General features: G+C 41.1%; 1 protein-coding gene across 1 annotated transcript; it reads left to right on the forward strand.

Annotated features, from left to right (window-relative positions):
* The first annotated feature begins 8,729 nt into the window (after positions 1-8,729).
* On the forward strand, positions 8,730-15,921 carry SNX20 (sorting nexin 20). The gene is made up of 4 exons (XM_062500152.1): positions 8,730-8,750; positions 10,641-10,818; positions 12,419-12,570; positions 15,094-15,921. Exons 2-4 carry the CDS (start codon positions 10,653-10,655, stop codon positions 15,760-15,762), a joined length of 987 nt encoding a protein of 328 aa, XP_062356136.1. The 5' UTR covers positions 8,730-8,750; positions 10,641-10,652; the 3' UTR covers positions 15,763-15,921.
* Positions 15,922-25,486: the final 9,565 nt, after the last annotated feature.

Here is a 25,486-nt window from a genome sequence, read left to right on the forward strand (position 1 = left end):
AAGGTAAATAGGTACCCTCTTTCTCCACAGCTTTTATCTGATAGCATTTAAATACCACAAAATCTATTGCTGTTTCTCCTACCCTATCTGAACCCAGTTTCAGAAGCTATTGAAAAGCAATGAAATCGAGTAGTCCTGTAATTATTTTCCTTATCTTTTTCAATGAAAAGGGTATTAAACAAAACACTTTTCCCAAAGCAAAGCAGTGACTACAGACAACCTGAAATTTGGGCAAAGTCTCATCCTTCAGGTCCTAGGAGCTCACACATCCCTGTGCTACCTTGCTGAGGCTCCTGTACCATCTGCATCTGTGACACATGGGGTCAGTGTCACCGCCACACTTCCACACTGCTGCTGCTGCAGCTCAAGGAGTTCTGTGGCTTAATGTGTAATCTGCAAAGTAACTAACATCTGAGGGGCAGGATCCAGGCAGCTCCAGACCTCACCGAAGCCAAGTCTGGTAGACATCCATGTGTTTCCAAGCTAAAAAAATCTTCCTCCTCACTTTCATTTCATTCACATAAATGGGCTTTAATGCTTGTTGATGATTAACAAGAGTGGTGTGAGTATGGGATTGAAATAATCTATGTGGAAATTGATGAAGAACACAGCAAGATTCCTCCCCTCCTTCCCCATATGGAAACATGATTAAATGACCATTAGTTTTTGTAAGTCTACTCAGATGGTAAAATAAGAGTTTCATACAAGTTCTGACTAGTTCTCTCCCTTTACTTTTTTCACACAATGGGAAAAAAAAAAAAAATCCTGTCTTATTCTTCATAGCTCCTTTTTATGGTCTCAAGAACATCTATGTTCTTTCAAGAGCTGACACACTTCACTTGCCTTTATGGTTTTTTTTGAGGCATTCTACAAAGTTTCTCAATCCCTAGTAGACTGCAAACAAGTATCTCTGACATTACAGGGATCCTGATTTTTCCCACTTCATATACAGAAATAATTAACTTATTTTAGTAAGTATGCATGGAAATAATATATTAAAAGAGAGAGTTTGTTCAACAGCTTAAAATAGATTAACTGAATTTTTTAAAAAATGAAAATTGAATGTTTTTGAAAATAAGCTATATCTATTTTTAATAAGCATATCTTGTTTGCAAGTCCATTGCTGCAACAATATAATCTTCACATGTTTAGTAGTAAAGAATTCAGAGTAAAAACTTGGCAAAGGCTGCATTTAGATTATGTAATAACTTTATTACTTAGTTATTACTTAGTGGTCAGTCTTTCAGAGCCCTAGTCACCCACAGAAATGTCAGTAAACCCACTGGCTATAGTACCAAAAGGCTTTCCTTTATTAAAGAGTTCATTGTCACTATATAAAAATGCCTTCCTTTAAAAGCTTACCTACAACCATTGTCCCATATAGCTCTAAAAGCTAAATGCCCTTCTTTTCAAATAATACAAGTGATGAATTAGTATTTTAAGAGTACAGAAAAGCTTGTTAAAAGGACATTAAATTTTGGCAATGTATCAAAACTACATTCACACACACCGCTGATCTCAGGATTAATTTTTACAGACATTTTTCATGGAATTCTGTGAGCAAAGTATAATCTCTGCTGAACAAACAGCATAGTCGTTTCAGACTACGACCAGAATAAACTATTGTCACTACAGAGACATCTCATCAGAATAACAGCTTGCTCTGAAATTCAAGAACTCTGTTTCTACCCTGCAGGAGCTTTAGATGAACTATATAAAGATATTTAAACCAGCTATCAGGTTTCAGAATGAATACACGTCTGTGGCCCTGATTCAGAGTATAAAATGAAAAGGCTAAAATAAACGGTACAGTTTCTTTAAAAAAACTGATCCTTTAATACCAAAAATAATTAAAACACCTGAGATGCAAAGTTCAGTGCTTCATCAGCCCAAAACCAATCTTCATGGGAAGGTTAAAACTAGGAGCAAGGAAATTTAGTTGCAGCTCAATGTACAGAGAATTAATTACACGTCGGCAATACAAACCATGAGTGGAAAAAAATTCTCAAAACAGTGGTTGAAACAATGTAATATAAAGATGTTCACACTGGTAACATGATTTCTAAAAGACAAGGCACCTGCAGTTGTGCACAGCATCATAAATCTGATACAAATAATCTCCCTGAGAGGAAGAACAGGAATCACTCTCAAGGGCCACAGCGCTGTGGCGTTACGAGGTTTTACCCACACGGCCGCTCCGCAGACACGCCGCGGCCAGTCCCCAAAACTGGAATACGTGTGCTCAGATTCCGAAATGATACCGAATATCGTATTCCACTGGATTCTCTCACGGAGTGTTTCATGGCAAGGCACGGCCGTGCGACCCACGAGGCTCCGTGCAAGGCTCCGCTTTGGAGAATAATTATCCTCCCTCCCAAACATGAGCATTTTCTCTCCTCCCCGGGCGGCTCTGCGCAGGACGGGGAAGGAAAGTCCCGAAACACTCCTTGAGTCGCCAACGCGCTGCTCGGGGACTGAGGATGAAGGGTGGGAAAGGCCCAGCAGGGCCCGCCAAGAGCGGAGCCACCGCCGCCGCCACCCCCGGCCCAGCCTGGCCCGGCTGCTGGGCCCGGCTCCCCCAACACCGCAGGGACGGCGGCGGCCCGCGGCGACCGCCCGCGGAACCGGCCGGAGCGCGGCCTGACCAGGCGGCCGTGCCGGCCGCGCCCCTGCCCGACGGCGCCGAGCGACATCCCGCGGCCACGGCCGGCCCCGCTCACTCCTCACCTCCTCCTGCCCGGCCCGGGCCGGGCCTCCCGCCCGCTCGCGGGTCCGTCCCGGCTCCCTCACGCGCCGGCCCGGCCCTCTCCGCGCCGCCCCATCGCCGCCACGGCCGCGCAGCGAGCGCCCGCACACCCGCTCCTGCTGCTCCGGCAGCCCGCCCCCTTGGCCCTCCGCCGCGCCCGTAGCCAATCACAGCGCGCCGGCGCCACCGCTGAGCAGCGCTATTGGCGAAAAGCGCCGCCAGTCCCGAGCGGATCCGGGGGTTTCCAGCGCATCGCGCTTGTATGAGCCGCAGGGGAGGGGGCGGATGGCGGAACACTCCCCCTGGGGGGCGCTGATTGGTCACTCGGGATGTGGGGCGGGACTTCTGGCACTCCGGAGGCGCCGATTGGATGAGGCGCGCGTGCCCCCAGCGGCGGGGCGGGCGCTGAGCCCCGGGGTCGGTGCGGGTGCCACGCCCAGGTCCTGGCCCTGCCCGGGGGCCGCGCTCCCTGAGGGCTCCGGGGTCTGAGGGCTTCGCTGCTCGCGGCCGCTGCGCCCCGCCCCAGCCCACCCTCGTCCAGCGCCGAGTCCCGAGCCGGAGTCGCTGGTCGCTGTCCCCGGTGGGGGAAGGACACACGCTCCCCGGGAGGCGGCCGAGACATCGCGGCGCAGTCACGAACCTCCCCGGGCCGGGAGCACAGCTCCCGGCAGGATTAACTGCAGGCCCTCCGTGTGCGGCTGGGAGGAGGCAGGGGCGGGTTCGGCCGTGCCGGTGCACAAGGGGCGGCTCCCCCTGCACGGCCCCGACCTTCCCGTGCCATGATCTTGGGCTGGTGCCGAGCGTCCCGGAGGAGCAGCGGCCGCAGAGGTCCCAGAGCCTGCTCGCAGGTGTCTGCCTTCGGTCTGGCTTCAATACCCGCCTCCGAAATATTTTTTACTCACAAGAAATTGAAGTAATGCTACTGAATATTTCATGTAATAAAAGCCAAATGTAGTTCCTCTTTAACCGGCCTACTTTTGATTGTGCCTGTCATCCGAGTGCTGCTCTATTCTATCCACTGAGCAACTTCCACTGTTCCGCTTATTCTATCCACTGCTGTTTATAGATAGCGAGCTCTGCTTAAATTATGAATGAAAGAATGAACTCTGGAATAGAAGAGAGTTTCTCAACAGGACAGTTAGGTTTAAAGGCTCTGTATACACATTCTGCATTTAAAAAAATAATTTATTTTAGAGAAAATTTGGTTTTATTCAGGTAATATTCTAATATAGTGCTTTATATTTCGTTTTAAAATATTTCTAAAGATTCGCACTTTTAGAAGTGGACTTCCTCCACAGAAGCATATTTTCAGGATAGAACACTTGATCTTGTACCTCAGGAGGTTACAGTAATAGTGGCACATAAATAGCTCCCTGATTTCTTAGCATCTGTGGCATTCCCTTAATACATGTTTTTATGTAACTTAGTAACATGATCCGTTCAACATCAGCTGAAGGCTGTGCCATTTAATCCTGCTCCCCATCGTTGTCCATAATCCAGACACAGTCAGTAAGCAGATCCAGTGCAGCCCCAAATCAGGCTGGAGTGCCCATTTCTAAGCTCTGAAGTGCTGTGAGTCACTACCAAGGCTTTTGCTAGGAAGATGAGAAGGCTGAACAGGGGGTTTTATTTGTGTGGGTATGTGCAAGATGGAAAGGACATAGATACAAGCAGGAGTTTTTCGGGAACTCCTGAGGAAACAATGAAATTTCATCTATTGTGGAATGAATGCTCTCACTAATCATTCTACCTAGTTCCTTAAAAGAAAAATTACATTTCAAACTCTCATTTAATTTTAAACAATAAATAGCATTGAAAATATACTGTACTAAACAATATACTATGACTTATGCCTTCCTCATTTTGCAGAAGAGCATGTAGTAACCCCAAGCCATGCTCTGCTGATCCTCAAGGTGGCTATCTACACACAGCTGCTGCAGCCTCTGCTTGTGGAGCTGCCTTTTATGCCACTGCAAACTGCTTTGACATGTCTGCTATAAATCCTGTTATCCCAAATTTCATTATGTTTACATTTCAGGTATAAATAAATCACATGCGGAACATGACTTTAAGAATTAGCCAAAGTGCACCATAATTACACGTGAAAAGAAAAGGGGACAGATACATTATAAGCATAAATTATCAAACTGCTTGATAGGAATGACTACATGCAGTGTTCCTAATAACTCACAACCAAGTATTTAAAAATAATCTGTTTTCCATGTAATTATGCACTTAACCCTCTATGAATTCAGTAGGTCAAATGACCAACATGGCCCATTCAGCAAGTCTGTCATTCTGCAGACAGAGCAGTGCTTGTGACATGTAACCCAAGTTAATATCCTCTTGACCCACTGGGCTTGCACACAGCTCCGTGTCACTGACAGACCACGGATGAAAGGCAGGCCAAGACTGCTGTTTACTCTAAAGCTCCTTCATACTCCTTTAGAAGTAGAAAGGAGTTGTAAAGTGATAACAGGACTTTGGCAGTGTACAATGGGCCTGCTACGTCTCTTTTATGTTGACAACCCTGTCAGTAGCACCAGCACAAGACATTTGCCATTAAACAGCAAACGATTTCTTTAAACCACACTCTTGTTAAGAGAGACATGTTTTGTAATAATGAAATATGGTAAACAAATTCCACTTCCAAATGACACAACACTGTGCAATTACATATTATAGCATAGCATGAAACAGAATTTTGTGCTGTGCCGGGATAGGAGTATGGTATTCATTTATCACAGCATTGACCCAAAAGTGCAGAATATTCATCAAAACAGATGATTTATTTTCTGCTAATTCAAACAGAAATGGTTGGTATTTATCCAGCTGCATTAAAAAAAAAAAAAACAGAGAGGAAAGGTTCTTGTGGAATCATCAAAGACAATATGAGTGCATTTTCTAAATACTAGTTATGTGATAAAAGGAACATGGATAAATATGTCAGGTTTTTCTGCCTCCCCTTATTTGTTTAGGGCTTTTTGTCATTATCTACTGTTCTAATGAATGATTTAGTAAAATAAATCATGTTTAGCTAAATAGTTTGGGGCTTGAGATGGGAAAGCAGCACAGACTGTGAGGCTGCCTGAAGCTGCCCTTCTTAGGACAGAAGCTGAAGAGTATTTTGTAATAGGGCTATTACAGCTATATTCTTTAACAAGAATAAGACCTTACTCTGTGATAAAATGCCAATAAAATCTGGCGGAAAACTGCAGTTCATATATGACATTGGTTTAGCTCCCAAGTTTTCCAGCTGAAACCAGCTTTGTAGTCTATGGTTAATTATTGTATCTGTCAGGGTTTGTGTAATCTGTCTGACTGGGAAAATGGGAACTGCCCAGATCGGGGTATAAATCAAAGCAGAATGTTTGACACTGGGGCAGGAGTCCCTTTCGGTTCTTTAACTATCAAAAGTACACAGCCTTTCAATAGTGGCAGGCATCCTTTACATGGCATCATGATGCTGGCTCAGCTCTCTGCTGGTCACCAAGTTTTGGCCATAAACATTCTGGTTATTCTTCTTAAAATGAGTCATTTCATCTTAAATGGGTATGCAAGACATAACTCATATAACCACCTTTTATGCACTGCACTGTTATGGTTTTAACCTTGCCTCAGTCCTGCATTATTGCAGAGCACACTTTTCTCATATCCCTTGGCAGGTGCATTTTAACACCAGGCTCTTTATGTCTGATAAAGTCAGTGCTTTCACAGAATACAAACTCAGAGTAAGCCACTGCATCAAGATCCCTTTTCCATCCCTGACAACAAGAGAAAATGCCTTTCCATTAAAATTTAGCAGAGTTTTATGAGTACTAAGGTAAACTGATGGTATAAGTGCACTTGCCCGTCTCTCAGAATTCTTTGCTGCCATTGTGAAAATTTTCTTTTCTACTGCTTAACCTTTACATAATATTTGACTGTTGGAAGCATAGCTGAAAATATAAAAGGAAATATTAGCTATGCATTCTGCTAGCAAACAACACTGTGTACTGCAGTGTGTTTTGCATGTGCTAATCAAGTAGAGACTTAGGAAAATAAAATGCTGCCAGACTAACAGCACTGGGTCCCAGTGAAGATCGAGGTGCTGTTTGGATCACACTTGAGCTCCTGGGAGTAGGATGAGGAGTAGGAGCCTGCCAAACCTGTTGTGGATGTCACAGCTTCTGGGCATGAGGAACACCCTCAGGAACCAGCTGTGACCCTAGTAGCTGACTCTACTGAGGCAGGAAGAAGCCTTGTGGAACACCCTTGATTTGTAAATATAATAACACATTTCAGTTCTTTCAATCATCCAGGTTAATTTTACTAGAACTTACTTATTCTGAAATAATTGAACGTAGAGATCACACTTAATGTACTGAAAAATGTAGTTTTTTCTTTTCTTTTTGCTTTACCAAGACAATAGCACTAAGCATCACAAAATAATACACTGCTTTTTGGCAGCACATAAATTAACTGATTCTGAATTCAAAGTTTAGATACATCTGCAAACTGTCAGCATGAGTGAAATACACTGAAATCCCCCTTGGTGTTTGCTCACAATTGTAACCAAACCCATAAATCTAGCTTTAGAGGAATGAGAGGAGTGCCAGAAACACATGCTTGTCTACACTTAAAAGAGTTGGCTGGTACAGCTACACCTTAGAGCTGAATTGGCAAGCATGGATTTCCTCTCGGGTGTAACTTAAATCACTTTTCTCATGGAATATGCTAAAGTGGCTGAAGGACTCTGCCAATATAACAGCACCTACTCCAGGGCTTTTGCCAGTGTGGCTGTAGCTGCATACAAGGGATTTTTCATCATTCTGACAGCTCTTTTGGCAAAACCCCTACATTTAGACCAAGTACAAGTTAAAGTTGGCATTGTTTTATGTTGCAAGTAGAGCAGAAGAGAAGCATTACCAGTTTATGGCCCTGGTTTTACATTATTTTAAATTGTTTGTTCTAAAGGAATGTGTGGGGCAGGATCCATGTGGTCCTTTGGATGTTTGCCTCTCACATTTGTGCTGCATTACAATTGCTTGGTTTTTCAGTGACTGAACTTTGGTAGAGGGGAAACTTACCTTACTAAAAAAGATAGTGTCCATATTATTTACCCAAGAAGTAGCTATCCTGACGGTTTAAAAAAAATTTCTAAACTGAAGTGAGCTCCAAAAGGAAGCATCTGGGCCAAAGGACATACAGAATTCTTCTTCATTTTGTCGTCAGTTCAACAGTGAATGTAAGCACATAAAGGACTAATTTTAGGCACACTCATAAGCCCATTTCAAGTTTAGTAATCATGTCAGATATGATAATGCTCCTATTTGAATTTTAATTGAGTAGATATTTGAAATTGATCATGTGTTCTGCACTGTGCAGAATTAGGATTTCTGTCAGAAGCACAAGTTTGCACAGAGCAAGGCTGTTTGTTGTGATGCCATCTGCATTTTCTTTCCTGAACATCCTGAGGGATGTTAAGCCTGTATTTTAAAGACATCCCAAGGGGCATTATTTTTCCACGTAAGAACATTTTACGTACTTAGCTCCTTCCCCTCCCCGTCCCCTCCCCGTCCCCCCCAATCTCTCTTTGGCTAAGCGTGGTTTTCTGGCTGCAGAAGGCCACGCAGAGAAGTTTGCAGGGGTTGCGTTGATCGCATCTTTTCCCGGTGAAGTCCGCGTTCCCCGGGATGCTGCGCTGGCCCCGGAGCCCGGAGCGGGGCCGGGCCGGGCGGCACCGGAGGGTTCATGCGCAATCGGCCGATGGGACGGGGAAGTGCGAACCGGCCGAGCCTCCTTCCTTCCTTTTCGTAAGGCTCAGAATGTACCCGCTGGAAGAAGGCACGGACATCTTTTCCTGCCTTTGGGGAAGGCGAGGCGAGCTGTGCGTGGCCTCGCTCGGGGCTCTCGGGGGCCGCAGCTGAGAGAACTCCGCGGCTCCCGGCCGGGCACTGCGGGGTCCGGCTGCGCAAAGCCCGGACCAGCAGCCGGAGCAGCGCTTACCCCGAAACGGAACAGGGTGAGTGGCTGCTCAAGGTAAAATCCTGCCATTTGTTGCGGGGGGGGGGGGGGGGGGGGGATTGTGATGTTTTGGATTATTTATTTTTTTTAAATTACGGGAAAATAAGTAGTAGTAGCTTAGTTAAAAGAGCTTGTGATAAGTTCTAGCTGTGAAAAATGAAACTGTTTACATTAAGTGCAGTTAGTGCTCAAGGGACGTATTCAAGGCAGCAGACTCGTGTGTCATGTTTTAAACTAGTATATATATATAATACACATATGTACTCATATATATGCTTAGGAATATAAAACTGCGCACATACAAAGATTTTTTTTTTCAATGTAAATACAATTTTTCTTAAAAAATTATCCCAGCTTATAACTAAGAAAAAAAAATTGTCATTTAAATCTGTTTGTCCATTTTTTGATTCCTCATTTAACCTATTAGATCCTCTTGGGATAAACTGTTGTGATTTTCAAAAGACTGAGCAGTTAAACAATTAGTGGCTATCCTTTTGAGTTCAAAAATCAGATCATAAGGAGGACTGAAGAATAGTACGAGCTTTCACTCCAAGAATAAGGGCTTTCATGATGCTTCCATTAAGGAGAATGACAACATCTGTATACTTGCTTGTGCAAGCCAGCCAAAGGAAAGGTTTCCATTAGAGGAAAGTGGTTTGCACTTCCATTATTTCCAGTGGGGAAAGTAATTTCTTTTCTTTTTATAGCCTTACAGCTTGCCAGATATCAATTAGTCTGCTGAAGGAGTTTCCTCACCTCTGTATCCAGCATTGCATAAGTGTGTGGTAGAGAAGTGGAGGCAAAATATGGAGCAACAACCTTCCTAAACCCTCCCATTACTTAATAACCACTGCTTGGGCATTGTTTTAGCAGTGTTTCCTGTAAAACTGTATTGTTCTGTTATTTGGTTTTCACTTGTTGGCTGGACTGTGAGCAGCACTTCGCTCATGCCAAGGGAACACAGCACCTCCAAAGTTGTTAGGATGTTCTTAGAACTTTTTCAACTGCTGGTATAACACAGTGATGTAACAGGTAGGTTTTGTTTGTTTGTTTAAAAAAAACCCAACAAAACAAAAAAAAAAAATCCTTAAATGCAGAGATATTTAAGCAGCAGAATGGCCAACCTGGTCTATGGAGTAGGAGTGTATTGTATTAAGCATTTTGTCAGTACATGGTAAAATAGTGGTCCTAGAAGAACAGATCTAATATTGCACAGTATATGTAGGGTAAAAGAGCAAGCAAAAGAAAAATACTTGTATAATAATTAGAAAAATCAGATCTCCTTTCACCAAGCCATTATCAAAGTCAGTTGTTTTGTTTTCACAGTACAGAGACAAGTCTCTGGAGGGAACCTAAAACTGTGAAATATGATAAAAACTTTATACTATTTTAGATATCACCCTATTTTGCCCTATAGGTTGTGATTAAGAACAGAAATTAAGTTTTTGAGTCTTGAGAACAGTAAATTTTAGCAGCACAAGAAAACCAGGCTGCTGGTTAAACTAATTATCACAAAGATTTTTAGTTCATCTGAGCTCATACTTGCAAGCTTGAGGGCAAAATAAAAGGAGGAAGAAATCTGCCCACACTGAAGTTCATGACTAAATTCTCATAGTAAGAACAGAGTTCCCCATCTAATCTTATTCAACATTACTTATGGTTTTCTCATCTGATTTTTAAGATGCCAGAAAAACATCCAAACACTTTCACTGGTAACAGTAATAGGTACGGTTCTGCACTATGTAGATATTTCTGTTTATTACTTTAGTTTTTATGAAGTTGCATTGATACAAGTTCACAGAGAACAATGAGTAATACAAAAAAATTACCCAACTGGATCCCCTAAAGACATGGCATTAAGAAATTCATGGGGTTTGTAATCTTTCAGTGATAGCAAGCAATGGACCAAGATTCACACTGCGCAGCGGAAAGGGAACTGTTGGAAGCTGTAAGCAGAATTACTACATCTTCTACCACAAGTCCATCTGATGAAGAAGCAAATCAACCCAAAGCTGAAATTTCATGTCAAGTGAGAAAAGAAAGCCCAGGAAAAGATTACACTCAAGGTTGACACTATCCTTTAATTTTGTTCTTCATCTATCTGTTTGTGCTGTTATCTTTTGCATTAAAAACTTTGTTTATTTATTGCAGCAGTGTTTCAAAGCCGTACTGCCATACTCCACTAAAAATAGGCCTTGATTACAGTTGTAGTAATAATGCAACAGTGAAACTGATGCTCATCTGGTGTGTATATATACACACACAGAGGTTTCCTTTCAAATGCCTTGTGCCTAAAATGTATCACACATTTAATTTACACACCAAAAATGAAAGTGGTGATCAGATGGCTGGTCTTGGGAGTGCACTTTCTGTGCATTACCAAATCTGAACTTCTTGACAATCAGCAAGGACACCAAACTGAAGCTAATCTTAAGCAGGCAGCTCTTTAAAAAAACAGCACTGAACATTTACTATGCCTAACATTGCTCTCATCTGTTATTAAATAAAATGTTATGTATACTCAAAATATATATAATCTCATCAAGATTTTAAGACTGGAAGGATGTCATAAAAACCACCTCTCCTAGAAAATACATGCTCTGTAGGGATTGAGCCAAACCCCCAAAGCCTTGATAATTGAAACTGCATGGTCAAATGATTAAGAACATGTAAAAGTGTGGCCACTGAAAGAGCACTGTGGTGCCTTTACAAGTCTATTTCTGCATCAAGCTCTTCTCTTACTCTTCAGTTGTGCTCCTTCACCTCCATTGGCAGAATGTTAAGTACATCCTTGATTAGAAGCTGGGACCAGTGTGCCCACTGAGATACAAATATTCCATTTTTTTTTTAATCCACTTTGCTAGCCTATATGCCACCTGATGAAATCTATTGTCAGTAGGTTTCAAAGATGGAGGAATTACCTTTTTGAAATGCTACATCAAATTCTCCATTAAGCAAACTCTCCAGCCAGCTGTCCCATATTTTTATATATGCACATATATATACATATGTGTGTGCATAAGTGACTGTGGGAAGAGAGAGATAGGAAAGGAGGGAGGTATATAAAATGTTTGTGGCTGAACTCTGCCACCAGTTCAGCTACAAAAAAAAAAAAAAAAAAAAGTCTGTGTGGATTCCTCCTTCAGGTGAGCTGGTTACCCAACTTTGAGGTTAGGATATTCGTGCTTTCTCAGCTTTCTCCTATTATTGCACAAACCCCATATTTGAGCAGGGTCAGTTTTTGAATATATGTCTGAATTTGCAGCTGCATTGTATTATCTCATCCATTTAGCAAGCCTGGAGAAAAGTCTGACTCAAAAGACTCAGTCAATGTTTCTTAGGGCTACTTCTGGGATGATGAAGCAAATCTCTTGCTGAGATTGTGCCCAGGTTACAACCCTGACATACAATATTTCGTGACAGTATGTTCTCTACAATTTTGTATTCTGCAGGTGATACATTTTCTTTCAAAGTTTCAGACCCTAATAGCTTTCCTCAAAGCATCTGCTCCTATCTATTAGCAGTGAAATCACTTATTTTATCAGTCTTTAGGTCATGCTGTTACAGCAACAGAAAATCTAGGCTGTCCTTTGACAACAAAAACTTAAGAATTTTCTTTCCAAATGCAAAGAATATAATCTGAAATACTAAATATATTGGTTTTAGATTCCAGTGCAACCCTAAGTCCCAACTCTTCGATGACCACTAAGGAGCTTCAGGAATACTGGAGGAATGAAAAATGCCAATGCAAACAAATCAAACTCCTTTTTGAAATCCCATCAACCAGAATTGTAGAGCACCACTTATCGAAATATGTGGTAAGCTAAGAAATTAATATGTAAGAAGATCATTAATTTTATTCACTCTACAGGGGTCTGCACAGCACACAGCATGCCTCACTACATGAAAGCCTCACCGAGGGCCAAGTTTTGCAAGCCATGATCACACTGAGTAGAACCTGTTCTCAGTGATTGTATGGGCCTGGCTGGTGGAATCTGCATCTAAAAAAACCCTCTGATAGTTCACAATATATGCTGCAGTGGAAAAGTGCTATCAAATAAATTAGTATCTTGAGTATCCTTGAAACACAGAGTTTTGTCAACATTAAGGAAATTCACACAAATGTAAAAATATCTGTATATTTACACTTCTACTGAGCTAGCCAGCTGTAGCAGCTGCAGTGCATTTGTACAACTTCCACATCAGAGGTTTCTCTTAGCACAAGTGCAGAATTCTTTGATGTTGACAAAGCATAAGATGACCTACCTAGATCGCTTGGGATTGTTCTCCTTCCCTACTTGGAGCTCCCTTAGGTAGCTCCTAAGAAAAAACATTTCTGTCATGTTTTTAAGACAAAACATGAGTATGAGGAGTGGGAACAACCAGTAGGTTGAATTTTTGTATCTTTTTTCACAGTACTTAGTTTTTATTTCTGATTTTGCTCCTGGCCTTCAGAAGGACTGATCTAGAGTAAGTGCCTTCTAGTACTCCTGTGAAATTCAGATAGGGATGATTTCCTTGTTTGCTACAGTCTGTGAGATCTGTAGATGAAAAATGCCAAGAATCAGCATTGCAGATACTGGGTGAGCCAGTTTGGTAGAATTTGAAGCAGGTAAATATTTTGGAGACTGTCCTAGGGTCTTGTTGCATGCTGGACACACCTACTTAGTTGCTGCTTTTCTTGCATACACTCTGGAGTATTTAGCTTCTGAATAGCTAAAAATTGTTGTTTTTGTAACTGCATGAGAGTAAGAATATCATTCAGCATATGTGCAATTAAACTTAGTCATAAGTCACAAGCCTAGGCAAAAAGATTTACATTACAACAAAATTGAATGACAGTCTAATTAAGTGCTACTTCTTACCTTTTTCATGCACACTCCACAAATACAAAAGTAAGTACTTGTAAATTATTCACTTAGCTGCGCTTGATAAAATGATAGCTTTAAAAAATTGCTCTTATGATAGTTTTAGAATGCATCAGGCATATATACAGTTTTCAGCAGGGAGCAGGACAAAGTATAGGAAAATGTCACAGTGCTTACAAATGAAAAGAGATCAGAGAAGTCAGCTCAAATTAAGAAAACTTTCAAGAAGTGCCTGTAAAGATCATTTATGAAGATTAAAAGACAGAATTTTTCTTTAAGGAAAAACAAGGAAGAAAATCAGACTAGTGTGAGTACTGGTTTGCACCCTTCAACAGAGCAAAGAAAATAACTGGCATGAGCAAAACCCCTCCAGCTCCTGTGTAAATCAGTGGGACCAGGGTGAAGTTGAATGTGAACATGGTCATCATCCAAGAGGTCAAAACTCAGTGTCCTCAGCTGGTGTCTGGTGACACAGTTAAACTGGCCCCATGGAGCTACCACGGTTTGCACATGTCAGGGACTGGCTCTTCCTCAGCACCACTGCACTTGGATCAGAACCAGAAGAGATTATCTGGACAACACAGCACAGAATTTTGGTTTGCAGCTATTTGCCTAATACCACATTTATTATGGTCTTTTTGGGGCTAGTGAAGAGCTGAGGAAGATGTGCTCTTGAGTACTGTTAATGTGGGGCAGCACAGCTGTTAGCTGCTAGTGAAGGGCTTTGGATAGCAGATTGCTGTAGAAATGTCACTTTTTTGGTTTTTATTTAAATGTGAAGTAAGTTTGAATACAGGACAATGAATTATAGGGGAGAAAAGGATGTGGAGTTGCTCCGTCTTATTTTTGCACACACCAGATATATTGCCAAACACTCCCTCTTCTTTCACAGCATTACTAACACCCCAAATGCCTAGCAATGTCTTATACAAAGAGCATTTCTGAATATTATGACCAACGTAAAATAGATTGCATTCAATATTAAGTCTGGGAAATCCATTCAGTTCACTGAAGATGATTGATTGCAGCAGCCATGGCTGTTATAAACAAAGTACAGCTACAGAAATGCTTTGTAAGTGTTTTTATGTGCTTCAATCTGCTGCTAGTTTGCTTTCCCAGCACCTTGCAGGATGGATCTGTTAGTGCCCTGTTTATGTACAACTTATTTACGTGCTAAGCCCAAGTCTGGTGACAGAAGTACAGAACAGCAGGAGGTGGGAATTTTTAGTTTGATGGCTGCAGATCTTTCAGTTCTACACTGAGCATGCACCATAATCCCAGACTGTGACTGATTTAGCAGCACTGCCATAGGAGTACACAAGGTTAGGCACAGAAAATTGGTGCAGGAGTGGTTCAGCTGGAGGACTGAACAACCACAAAATCTTTTCATAGCAGTACCAGAAAAAATCTGACTGCACTGGGGCTATAATGGTCCCTTCTCATGCTTATTTTTTTCTCTTTGATTGTGTTTAGATGTATAAAATCATCATTTTGCAGACAGGGAGTTTTGACAGTAACAAGTCTGTGATTGAACGGCGTTATTCAGATTTTGAGAAACTGCACAGAAATCTGCTGGAGGAATTTAGTGAAGAAATGGAAGATGTAACCTTTCCCAGAAAAACTCTAACAGGGAACTTCACAGAAGAAATAATCAATGAAAGAAAATTAGCCTTCATGGACTACCTGAGACTCCTATATTCTATGAAATACATCAGAAGATCAAAAAAATTTATTGACTTTTTAACAAGGCCAGAGCTTCAGGAAGCATACGGTTGCCTGCGGGGTGGCCAGTACACCAAAGCTCTGGAAATCCTTTTAGAAGTCGTTGGGCTGCAGGAAAGGCTGACAAGAGGGAGCCCTGTTGCAATTGTCCCTACTCTCTGTGCCATCGTGGTGTGCCACAAGGACCTGGAAAACCCAGCAAGTGCCTTTGAATACGGAGAAAAAGCTCTGTCACGCCTCCTTGTGCATACCTGCCACAGGTATTATATCCCACTGCTAGAAACAATGACCACTCTGGCATATGAACTTGGCAAGGACTTTCTGTCTTTGCAAGAAAAGCTGGAAGAATGGAAGACAAAGAAAGATCCCATACGGGTTTTTACCCTGAAAGAACTTGCAGTTCGGGAGTACGTACGGTGAACACAAGAAACATCTAATGTAAAATTTCAAGAGCAAACTCTTGAAAGAGTGAGAGCTGGAAATTAGCTGCTTGGCTTGCATAACATATATTAATAGGAAAATAATTAAACATCTTCTATGTTCATAGGGACATTAACATCTATGTTGGAATATATTACATCTGCTGTACAGATATGAGAAGTACGTGTGGAGCACCTTAAGGTTTTTTGAAGGAAATTTGCAAGAAAATAAACATTTATGATCGGTTATTTAAACATGGCTTACTTTGTGTAAAAAGTCAGAATAAGAAAATAAAATTAATAAAGCACTTGAATATCTACAGAATCAGAGATATTATTTGTTCATGTGGAAACTACTTCCTTTCAAGAAGAAAAATATCTTCTCAGTAGATGCAATCTAAAGGTCCATCTTCAGACACTGAATGTAATTTTTTACTCCTCCAGCTGGGGCCTGATCAAATGGCACTTTGCCATTTCTGAGGATGATGGGGTTGGTCCTGTTCCACTGAATTTAGCTGTGGGCAGGAGGAGGGGGAAGGTTTAAAATCAACTTTGTTGGGAGCAAAGCATACAAGTAATGATCATTCCATCACAGATAAGGATCACTTCCCTTTTGTAGCTAACAGTTTTATGACTTTCTGCATTGAAGGCACATTCTTGTTTGCTTGCCTGCCTCCACAATTTCCCTCAACTCTTAAGGTCTCTCCCATGCACTTATTTTAACAATCTGATAAATTAATTCTCATAAATATTGTAATTAGCGTGTCATCATCTAGCATGGGTCATTATTCTCTGCTGAACATAGTCCTCTGAGTACTTTCAGCCTTGTACTCCCATTATAGATAATACCTGCACCACAATGACATTGTCTATAAATTAGGAAAAACTGTATTAATTTATCCCCTGAGACACAAAAGATTCAGCTAATTGGAAGCACACTGAAGCTGAAAAATTTTGTTGTGCATTGTTACAAGAAGGATATCTTGAAAAAAATGCATAATAATAGGACTGTCTAGGGTGGAAAGTTAATATTTTAAGTAGTTATTAACAGCTAGGCATTAAACACAAAATACATGGATTATTTGTTATTTGACAATTATTATTATTTTTTTTTCTAGTTATACCAGAAGTAATAGAATTAAGAGTAATTATTTAAGAGACTTAAGGGCTAATCTTCCCACAACATAGTATATTGCAGGAACAGTTAAAACAGATCAAAGGTAACACCTTCTTAGAGGCTGTGTGAATCAGTAACAAAGCAGTGAAGAAAAAAGCATGTCTGGGGTCTGCATCACCAAGACTCAGCAGATTCAAGTACAGGCAGAAGGGAAGCATGGCCTTCACATTGCTCTAACTCCACGACAGATTGTAATGAAAACAAAAGAACGGGAAAAAAGTATTTCCTCCCTTTTTCCCCCTCCCATCCTTGTGTGCAGCATCCCAGGCACAGTTCTCTTGAATTCTCCTCAGTTTCTATGGGATGGTCCATGAATATCTACCTGCACCCACAGCCCCTCACCTTGCAGCTGACCAGAAGATTAGAGGGTCCATAAGTACCTGATGTCTATCAAGGACAATTACCAGGAAAGCAGCACATCTGTAAAACGTAAGATTTATTAATCTGCCCAGGTTACCTTGAAAATCCTCAGGAAGAAAAAGCTGGGATAGTTATGGCAACAAATGAGGATCCACAGACCTGGGATTCACCTGGAGCTCTGCCACAGACTTGGTCTGAACTTAGCACAAGTGACTTAATCTCTGTGCCCCTATTTCCTCACACAGCACTTCCCCATAAAGTTTCCTCATTCAGGTTTTCGGTACTCATAGAACAGGACAGCTGTGAAACTTGACCAAATAAGTCCAGAATTTAACTTGGAAATGTGCATTAGGATAGAGGCAACTTTGATTTATACAAGCCTATTCCAATTCTCAAGGATATCTTGAGGCAGAAGAGAATTTAGGAGGTACTGAGTTACCAAACCTGTGTGCTTATTGTGGTTTGCAATTTCTGTACCAGTGCAGTCTTATTTTAGAATCATGTGTTATTTCCTTATGAACTAGAGAAGTTAGAAAATTATCTCTATATTACATTGCCCTGTAGTGAGACCAAGCTGGTCTGGCTGGGCGGATCAGCCCCGCAGACAATCGGCCACCTCCAACTTCTTAGCTGTAAAATTCCAGAGAGTGGTTGGACCTGCCAAAAGAATTCTGCTTCCTTTTACACACATTTCAAGAGTCAACTTTCCCATATTCTTTTTTAGTTGATTTTTACAGCAAACTGAGTTACACGTTATTTCATGTAACAGAAGTTACATGTTATTCAACTAAAAGGTAATGGCAGTCCTGCTCCCACTGTCCTGCACTGGAAAGGACAGCCTGCAAGGACCAGGTTCCCTCTACCTGCACATGGCTTTATCTTCCACAGTCAAAAATGTGTAGGCAGGTAGGACAGATTTCCTGTAGGCAGTCAGACAAGATTAGCATCTTCATTACCTTTGCAGCAATAGAGCACTGTTGCTATATTGTCCTGGCTTTTCCATAAGATGTATAACAACGGAATGGTGCTCTACACCAGCCACCTTCAACAGGTGCTCTACAACTGGTGCTCTACACCAGCCACCAACATTCTGAATAATGTTTTGAGAACAGCTCAAAAGGGACATAGCTACCATTTTCATGCATTTCTACCTGTCTTGCTTGCCTGTTTCCCTCCTTTCACTTCTATTGAGAAGCCACTGGAGAAACAATGGCTGAAATGCCTGTGCAGTCTCCAAGGGGTGCATGTGCTGTCCCCAGAGCACACATCTCACCCCTCCAGGTGCCAGGCCAGCAGAAAGGAACAGGACTGCATCAGCAAGATGATTTTGGGAGAAGGAAACTTTGTCACTGCCACATATGCAAAAGCATAACATAAATTAACTAAGCAGGTGGTTCCTGCTTCCCCACAGCCATTTTACTTCCACTCTTCGCTGCTGCACACAATATTTGAGTGATAAAAGTGTGTTTTATAAATAAATCCATTTCATCCTTTTCCTGTCTCCCCAAACTGTGTCCTTTTTACAAAATATTTCTTCAGTTTAATGAAATATTAACATTTCAAGCATTTGCTGGCATTTGTCCTGTTTGCATCATTAACCTTAGGCAGCCCTTCTCCATACCTGGGAAGTGGCTGGAGACAGTCTCCAGCTGAAGGTCTTGAGACCCAGGCTCTGCTCTTGGCAGTGTCACAAGCCCACTGAGTGACTTTGATCAACTAGTCAAATCTCAGATTTCTTCTGAGTACCAATGTTGCTTTGCCCTCTTCTGTAAAGCTGTGCTTTACTTATATTTTAGCAGTACATACCAACGTATCATTTTCCCCATTTTACAGCTGGGGGAATTGTGACACAAGTAAGAGAAGTGATTTTTCCCAAAGTCTAATACAGTGATCTGGAGACCACACTGACTGCCTGAAGAAATACTGAAGCACAACTGGCATCTCAGATTTGCAAAAAGAGACATATCACACTTGTGTGTTCTTAAGTACATCTTGCATGAACAGCCACAACACAGCTCCACTTGTGCCTGGTGTCATACACCTGAAAAAACTGAGATGTCAATGCGAGAAAACATTTCTGACTAATTAATATATTTGAAGAACTAATAAATGTTTGAATAGCAAAAATATTCTAATCACTACTTTACAAAAATAAAAAAGCAAAAGTCTTGCCTAAGAGATTTTTAGAATACATAGAAAACCTGCATACTTCAGTTTCATTTTCCACAAGAAGGAATAGAAAAAATATTTTCAAATACATTTTTTCCAGTTTTAAGCATTTCTTAGAACTTTGGAGTTTCTTTCCAGTGCTCCTGTAGTCTAAACAAGAAGAATCACACAACCACTACAGAGAATTGTATTCATCAGCAATTTGTTATTACCCACTTTTCTCAACAGCAGCACACAGTACACCAGAACTTTGCAGTACAGGCTTACTTTTCCAATTGCTATTGATATCTCTGAAGTATACCCACAACAGACAACAATCCAACTATAAATTCACATTTGACTTTTTCCCAGGAAAGAAGGTTAAAAAAAAAAAAAAAAGCTGTCCAACCAACATCTGCCTAATACGTCTAACAAATCACAGGCTGCATACAAGTGAGAAGAAAATTTAAATAAAATCTGGGCAGATCATCTCCAAGAGTCCATGGAGAGTTGCATTACGATCTATTGAGCTTTGCCCCATTTCCATATCAATTATTATATCATTTGGGGCATTAAGTAGATAATACTGTTTACACAACTTTCTAAAATAACTAAAGAAGCCCATGAGGATGCCTAGTTACTTATGAAACATATGCAGACAAGATGCTCTCTGTGCAATGCAGCATCTTGTTTACAGGGAATCCTGTGATCTTTATCACATACTTGTTATTAACTCCTGTTATGTGCTGCATCACTGGAGGATAATATTTGCTTTCCTGAATCTTAATAAGGCTAAACACATTTATTAAATTCAACAGATTTGTACAATCAGCATGGGAGTAGAGTTCAGGACACAAGATGAAATCTAGGTTTTGTGGCTGAGACAGCAGCTGAGCAAATCAAATCAAGAATGTTTATTTTTTTATTAGATCAAAGGCAGGAGCAAGATGTGTTGAAAAACTAAACACAGTTGTAATGCTGTAAAATACTGAATGTCAATTCCCATCTGGATGAGGTGAGAACCCCAAAGAACCAACCTATTTACATTAAGATCACATTACAACATATGTTCATCACACTTGGTGAATATGTATATTCTCTACAGATACACAGGACACAAATTTTCATGTCAGACCAGTAAGAGCAAGAGCTGAGAGTAGCTACACTGAAGTAAATTAAGTTATAATGTAGCTGAGAGCAGAAGAAGTTCTACTGTCTGTATAAACATGTGCACAATCTCTATGGAGATGTGTGGTGGATGTGTGGATGGGACAGAGGGGAAAGAGCAAGCAAATTTGAATGTTTCAATGCTTAAGAAATGTTTGCCAAGTGTTTAAGAAATTCGGATCAAAGTTACTTTTACAAGCACTACACGGTTTTATATACCTATATATATATATATATATATATATATAGAGAGAGAGAGAGAGAGAGAGAGAGAAAGAGTTAGTTTTAAACACACAGCCTTCTTTTATTAGAAATAGTAATACATATGTAAGTCTGATTATTCTGAAAAATGCTGCAGAGAAATACACTGGATGAACTTCCATATACTAATCTCTCTAAACTAGTGTAATTTAAATATTTTTCATTCCAGACAGTGCAAGACACTGTGATAACCGATAGAAAATATTAAAAAAAAAAATTACTGAAAATCCAGGGTTCCAACCCCCCCTATTTTTCCTGTGTGGCAGTGATTCCCAAGGCTTTGTGTGCCCCGGCAGGGGCTGCAGTGCCACTAGATGGAGCCGCAGCATTTTCAGGAGCTCAGGACCCTGCAAGCTCAAGGGAATTGAAGAGAGAACTTTTTTTAATGACTTAAAATTTATTTTAAAAAAAAAATCTACTCTAAAGTCTAACATTTAAATTTTAATATGATTAAACTAAATATATATCTCTCAGCTCCATTGTGGGTTCAGACTGTAGTGCCTTGCTTTCCAGCTGTCCTTCAGGACAATTTACCACAGCCCTTTATCAGGCAGCTCTAGGAGCTGGCTGGAAAGCTGAAAGAGAAAATGTTCTTGCAGGCTTTTAGACCTGGTGAGTTCAAAGCCAGAATCACTGCAGCGTCTCAGTTCCTACAGTACCTTTTCCTTCTGATCAAAAGGAACCAAGTAAAACTCACAACTCTTAAAAGAACTATCAAATAATGGGGGGAGGGAAGTAAAAATAAATGGGCCCATAATGCCTTCTGAATAGTGCTGGGGAAAGTTCAATGACTCCATTTTAAAAAGCTGCACTCCCAAGTATGAAAACGAGATCTGATTCTGTTTTGAGTCTAACTACTATAAAATACATCTGCTAATTTATGTACAGGCATAAATATACTGCAAACAGAATCCATAGGCATATTTTGATTTTGAGCATTGTCCTCTGGCTGATAATATAGAAAGGGGAGAGGTGATGATTAAACCTGGACCACAATTCCCAGTCATCACCTTTATCTGTGCTTTAAGCAGCAAAACATGTAAATGTTTTTGGAAGCAGCCCCTGAGAAACACAGCAGATCCAGCATAGGCCTGCAGTTCCTTGAGATGTGCTAATGATTTTTAGCAAGTTGCTGGGATGGCCACATCTGGAAACTGGCTTCTTCCCCCACCGACTGCCAGCTGCAGACCAGAGCTTGAAAGCAGCCTCCCTCTGCATCAATTTTTTTTTTTTCCAAAAGGTTTCTGCAGAATCTGCTAGCTTTTAGAAACAGCATGAGGGAGCTGGGCAGTCCAGAGGCAGTAAAAAGCAGGAAGACATTGCCAAAGTCTTTGAAAGAATAGTCTCAGGAGGTAAAATCTTTGAACGGGTGTCTGCCTTCTTCCTATTCAGTTTCTTCTGGAAATCATAGAAGGAAAAGGAAAATAAAAGAAAAAAAAAAAAAGGGGGGGGGGGGAAGGATACAGTGCTTTTATAGTGCTTCATATGTTCAGAACATTTTATAAATACTGGGCGAGATTAATCCAGGCTTTAAATCTGCATAAACCTTGGCAGAGGTGCCCATGAGATTATAAAGTCTGCCATGAAAATAAATGGTGATGATTAAAAAAGGAGACACAAAAAGGTGCAGCCAGGAAAAAAAAAGTTTGTTATTTGTGAAACAAGAAGACAGAGAAAAAAATCTAGGAAAAGAAGCAAATGCTTGGTCAGTTGCATAAGGGTATTAAGTTTTCATTTATTTTATCTCCTTTGGAGAACAAAGGGTCATGCACATCTCTATGGTAAAAACAGTACCCCAGAGAGGCTGACAGGAAAAACTGGTTTTGGTTTATGCATTTCAACTTTTCTTATCATAAGAAGACAGCAGTGAGGATACTTGGCTATACATAAACATAAACAATAGTTTAAATTATATTGTCTTTGCCTTCACAAGCAGCAGGAAGCCAAACTAACTTATTCCTTGATTATTATGCTCCATGTTCATCTGACTGGTCCACGTAGCAACTGTAAGAGGCTTCACTTGTACTGCATCAGAATGTATTTTGCACATACTTAGATTTGAAATGTATTTAAAATTATGATTTGTCCTGCTGTGCAGTAGCTTAATGATAGCTGACCTAATTTGCCATATAAATCTTCCATATGGGAAAGGAATTAATTTTCCTTTTGAAAGGCAGAGCACTCTGAAACAACGTTTGTTTGCTGCTGCCACCCCAAACCCCTTCAAAACCTAAGGTAAGAGGCAGAGCATGGAGGCAGAAGGATATTCTTTATCTCAGCATGTCTTCCCTCTGTTGGCCACCGATGCCCACAGTAGAGGATGAGGGAGCAGTAAACACAGCAAAAGCATCAAGTGGAAAGCTGAGACAAAGCACAGTTACACAGCTAACCACTGTCAGAGGAACCATGTGGTAGAGCTGGGCAGATTATAGATCACTCCAGAGGCTCAGTCATTCCCCTGGATGTATTCATAGCTATTTTGCATCTGTTCACAACATCACTGTGTGGCTCCAGAGACTTCTCTGCCCTCTCCTCCCATCCCATTCTCTCTGCCTCAGACACTGCAATTATATTTGGAGCAAAATATATTTGCTAGCTATGGAAAGTCTCTAAATCTAGAACACTGACCTTCTGTCCCCTCACCATTGCCTCATTTGACAATTGATTCACTACAGCATAAAGACAGGGGTGGCTGCAGCCAGGCAAGCTCCAGAGGTGCCCTTAACTTCCCAGCTGACCTGTGCTGTTGGTGTGTCCTCAGGCCCAGGTGGGATTTATTCACTGAACATTAGAGTCTGAATGCATTCCCTCTCCACAATTTTTCTTCTTGTTCTGGTAAACTTCTCAATTTCACATCAGCACACACAGCCTTAGAAACCTAAAAAGCTCAGCCTCTGAGTTTTTTTTTCAGATGCACACACTCCCTGCCCATTCTGCAATACAGCTCAGCTGCATCTGGGCCATCAAGTGTTAGAAACACATCTCTGCAGAAAATGCAACTTGCCTAATCTATTAGCTATGCTTATGAGAGCTTATATCTCCTTACAGAGATGCATTTAAAAATCTGACTTTCCTCTACATATTTTTTCATTCTTCTTTGTAACAAATGCCAGGCTTCAAATATAGTCTTTCCTAACAGTGCAGCTTTAAAATGTCTCTTCCTTTCCTTCACTGCCACTTTCCTGCCTGTTGAAGATGACTCTGAAGCATCTGCACTGATCACACAGTTGCCATGATGTGAGGTTGCCACTGCTACCCTTTGTCTCACTGCTCAGAAAGCAGCAGGAACAAGCTATGGAGGTGGAATTCCACCAGTCTGACCTTCAGGACAGGCAGAGCTGTTACCAAACATGCAGGACCACTATTAGTAAGAGCAGTGAACTTCCTACCTTTGGTACCCTTGGTGTTAGTCTAGACCACCAGTACCTCTTTCAGGCACCATCTTCTCTTCTCTTCTGATATATCTTCACAACCTACAGTTCTCTTCCATGAAGACACAATAGTGATGATCAAATTACTGCCTTAAACAGACATTGTACTTATTGAAAATAAAAGGATCAAAGGAATTCTTGCAACAATAAAAGAGGTCATATGCTAGCCTGATTTTCATTAAAATCTCCATGTCTAGGGGAAAAAAAAAGTAACTCTTATCCTCCTTCCTCAGCATGTCACCCTGTCCCTCCTGACAGCTTCTGGCAACAATCTTCTTTTTTCAATCCTGAGAAACCTATTGAAGTTTCCTTTATCACCAAGCCCCTTGCTCTGCAAAAACATTTGAATCATTTTGGATCCATGAGTCATGTCCCTCAAAGCTATTTGTTTATTTCTCCTGCTGTCTTCCTTATGGATGACTGAGGCCATGTATCACAAAGAATTGTGTGGTTTCCCCATTCCTTATCAGAAGCAGTAATGTTAGAACAATGTGTACATAAAGGGAGATCTGATAACTCCCCCATGTATTGCTTCACCTGCCACCTCCAGGTCATTCACAGCATTCATGCAATTCATTCTGGCCAGCAGTCAGGGCAGTGCATTGCTCTGCCTCGACAATCACACCCCAAGCTTGCTAGAAAGCAGTGCCTTGCATTATACCTCATCCTCTTACTCAGCCCCTCTGCCTGCTTTAACTTTGAATTAACTGCATAAACTTCTACATTCTCTTTACCAGTTGGTGGGGTTATTTCAGTTGTTGTTTTGGGGGTTTTTTTAACTAATTTTTTTTGATTTTTATGTTGTTCAGAGCTAATTTTGGCTTGATTAGAAAGCACTCTGGGATGCTTGCACAGAAGGTGCTATAGAAATGTACTGAATTACATTGCATCCAAATCAAAATCAACGTAGTTAAAAGTTAGCTAAGGTAGTAAAAAATGCTGCAGGGACAAGGCTGTCACAGAGTCCATGCTGGGAAAAAAAAAGCCTAAATAGTTGTGATTTCTGTATTTTCACAGGTTGAAAAATGGATGTTCAAGGGCAATTTGAATCTGATGCTTTGAGATATGAGCTGATCACCACATAGAAATTGAGAAGGGATTTTTAATCAGTGGAAAACTGGGCTGCAGCCATACAGAAAAACACCAGTGAACCTGGAGTACATAATGCCCATTAGCTGTGG

This window comes from Cinclus cinclus, chromosome 11 (genome assembly GCF_963662255.1).
Source record: "Cinclus cinclus chromosome 11, bCinCin1.1, whole genome shotgun sequence".
Classification (NCBI taxonomy): Eukaryota; Metazoa; Chordata; class Aves; order Passeriformes; family Cinclidae; genus Cinclus; species Cinclus cinclus.

Excerpts from the sequence above, each read along its gene's own strand:
- SNX20 (XM_062500152.1), top strand. The coding sequence starts at position 10,653 with ATGGACCAAGATTCACACTGCGCAGCGGAAAGGGAACTGTTGGAAGCT. Across the intron at positions 10,819-12,418 it reads AGGAAAAGATTACACTCAAG|ATTCCAGTGCAACCCTAAGT; the intron begins GTTGACACTATC and ends TATTGGTTTTAG. Across the intron at positions 12,571-15,093 it reads ACCACTTATCGAAATATGTG|ATGTATAAAATCATCATTTT; the intron begins GTAAGCTAAGAA and ends GATTGTGTTTAG.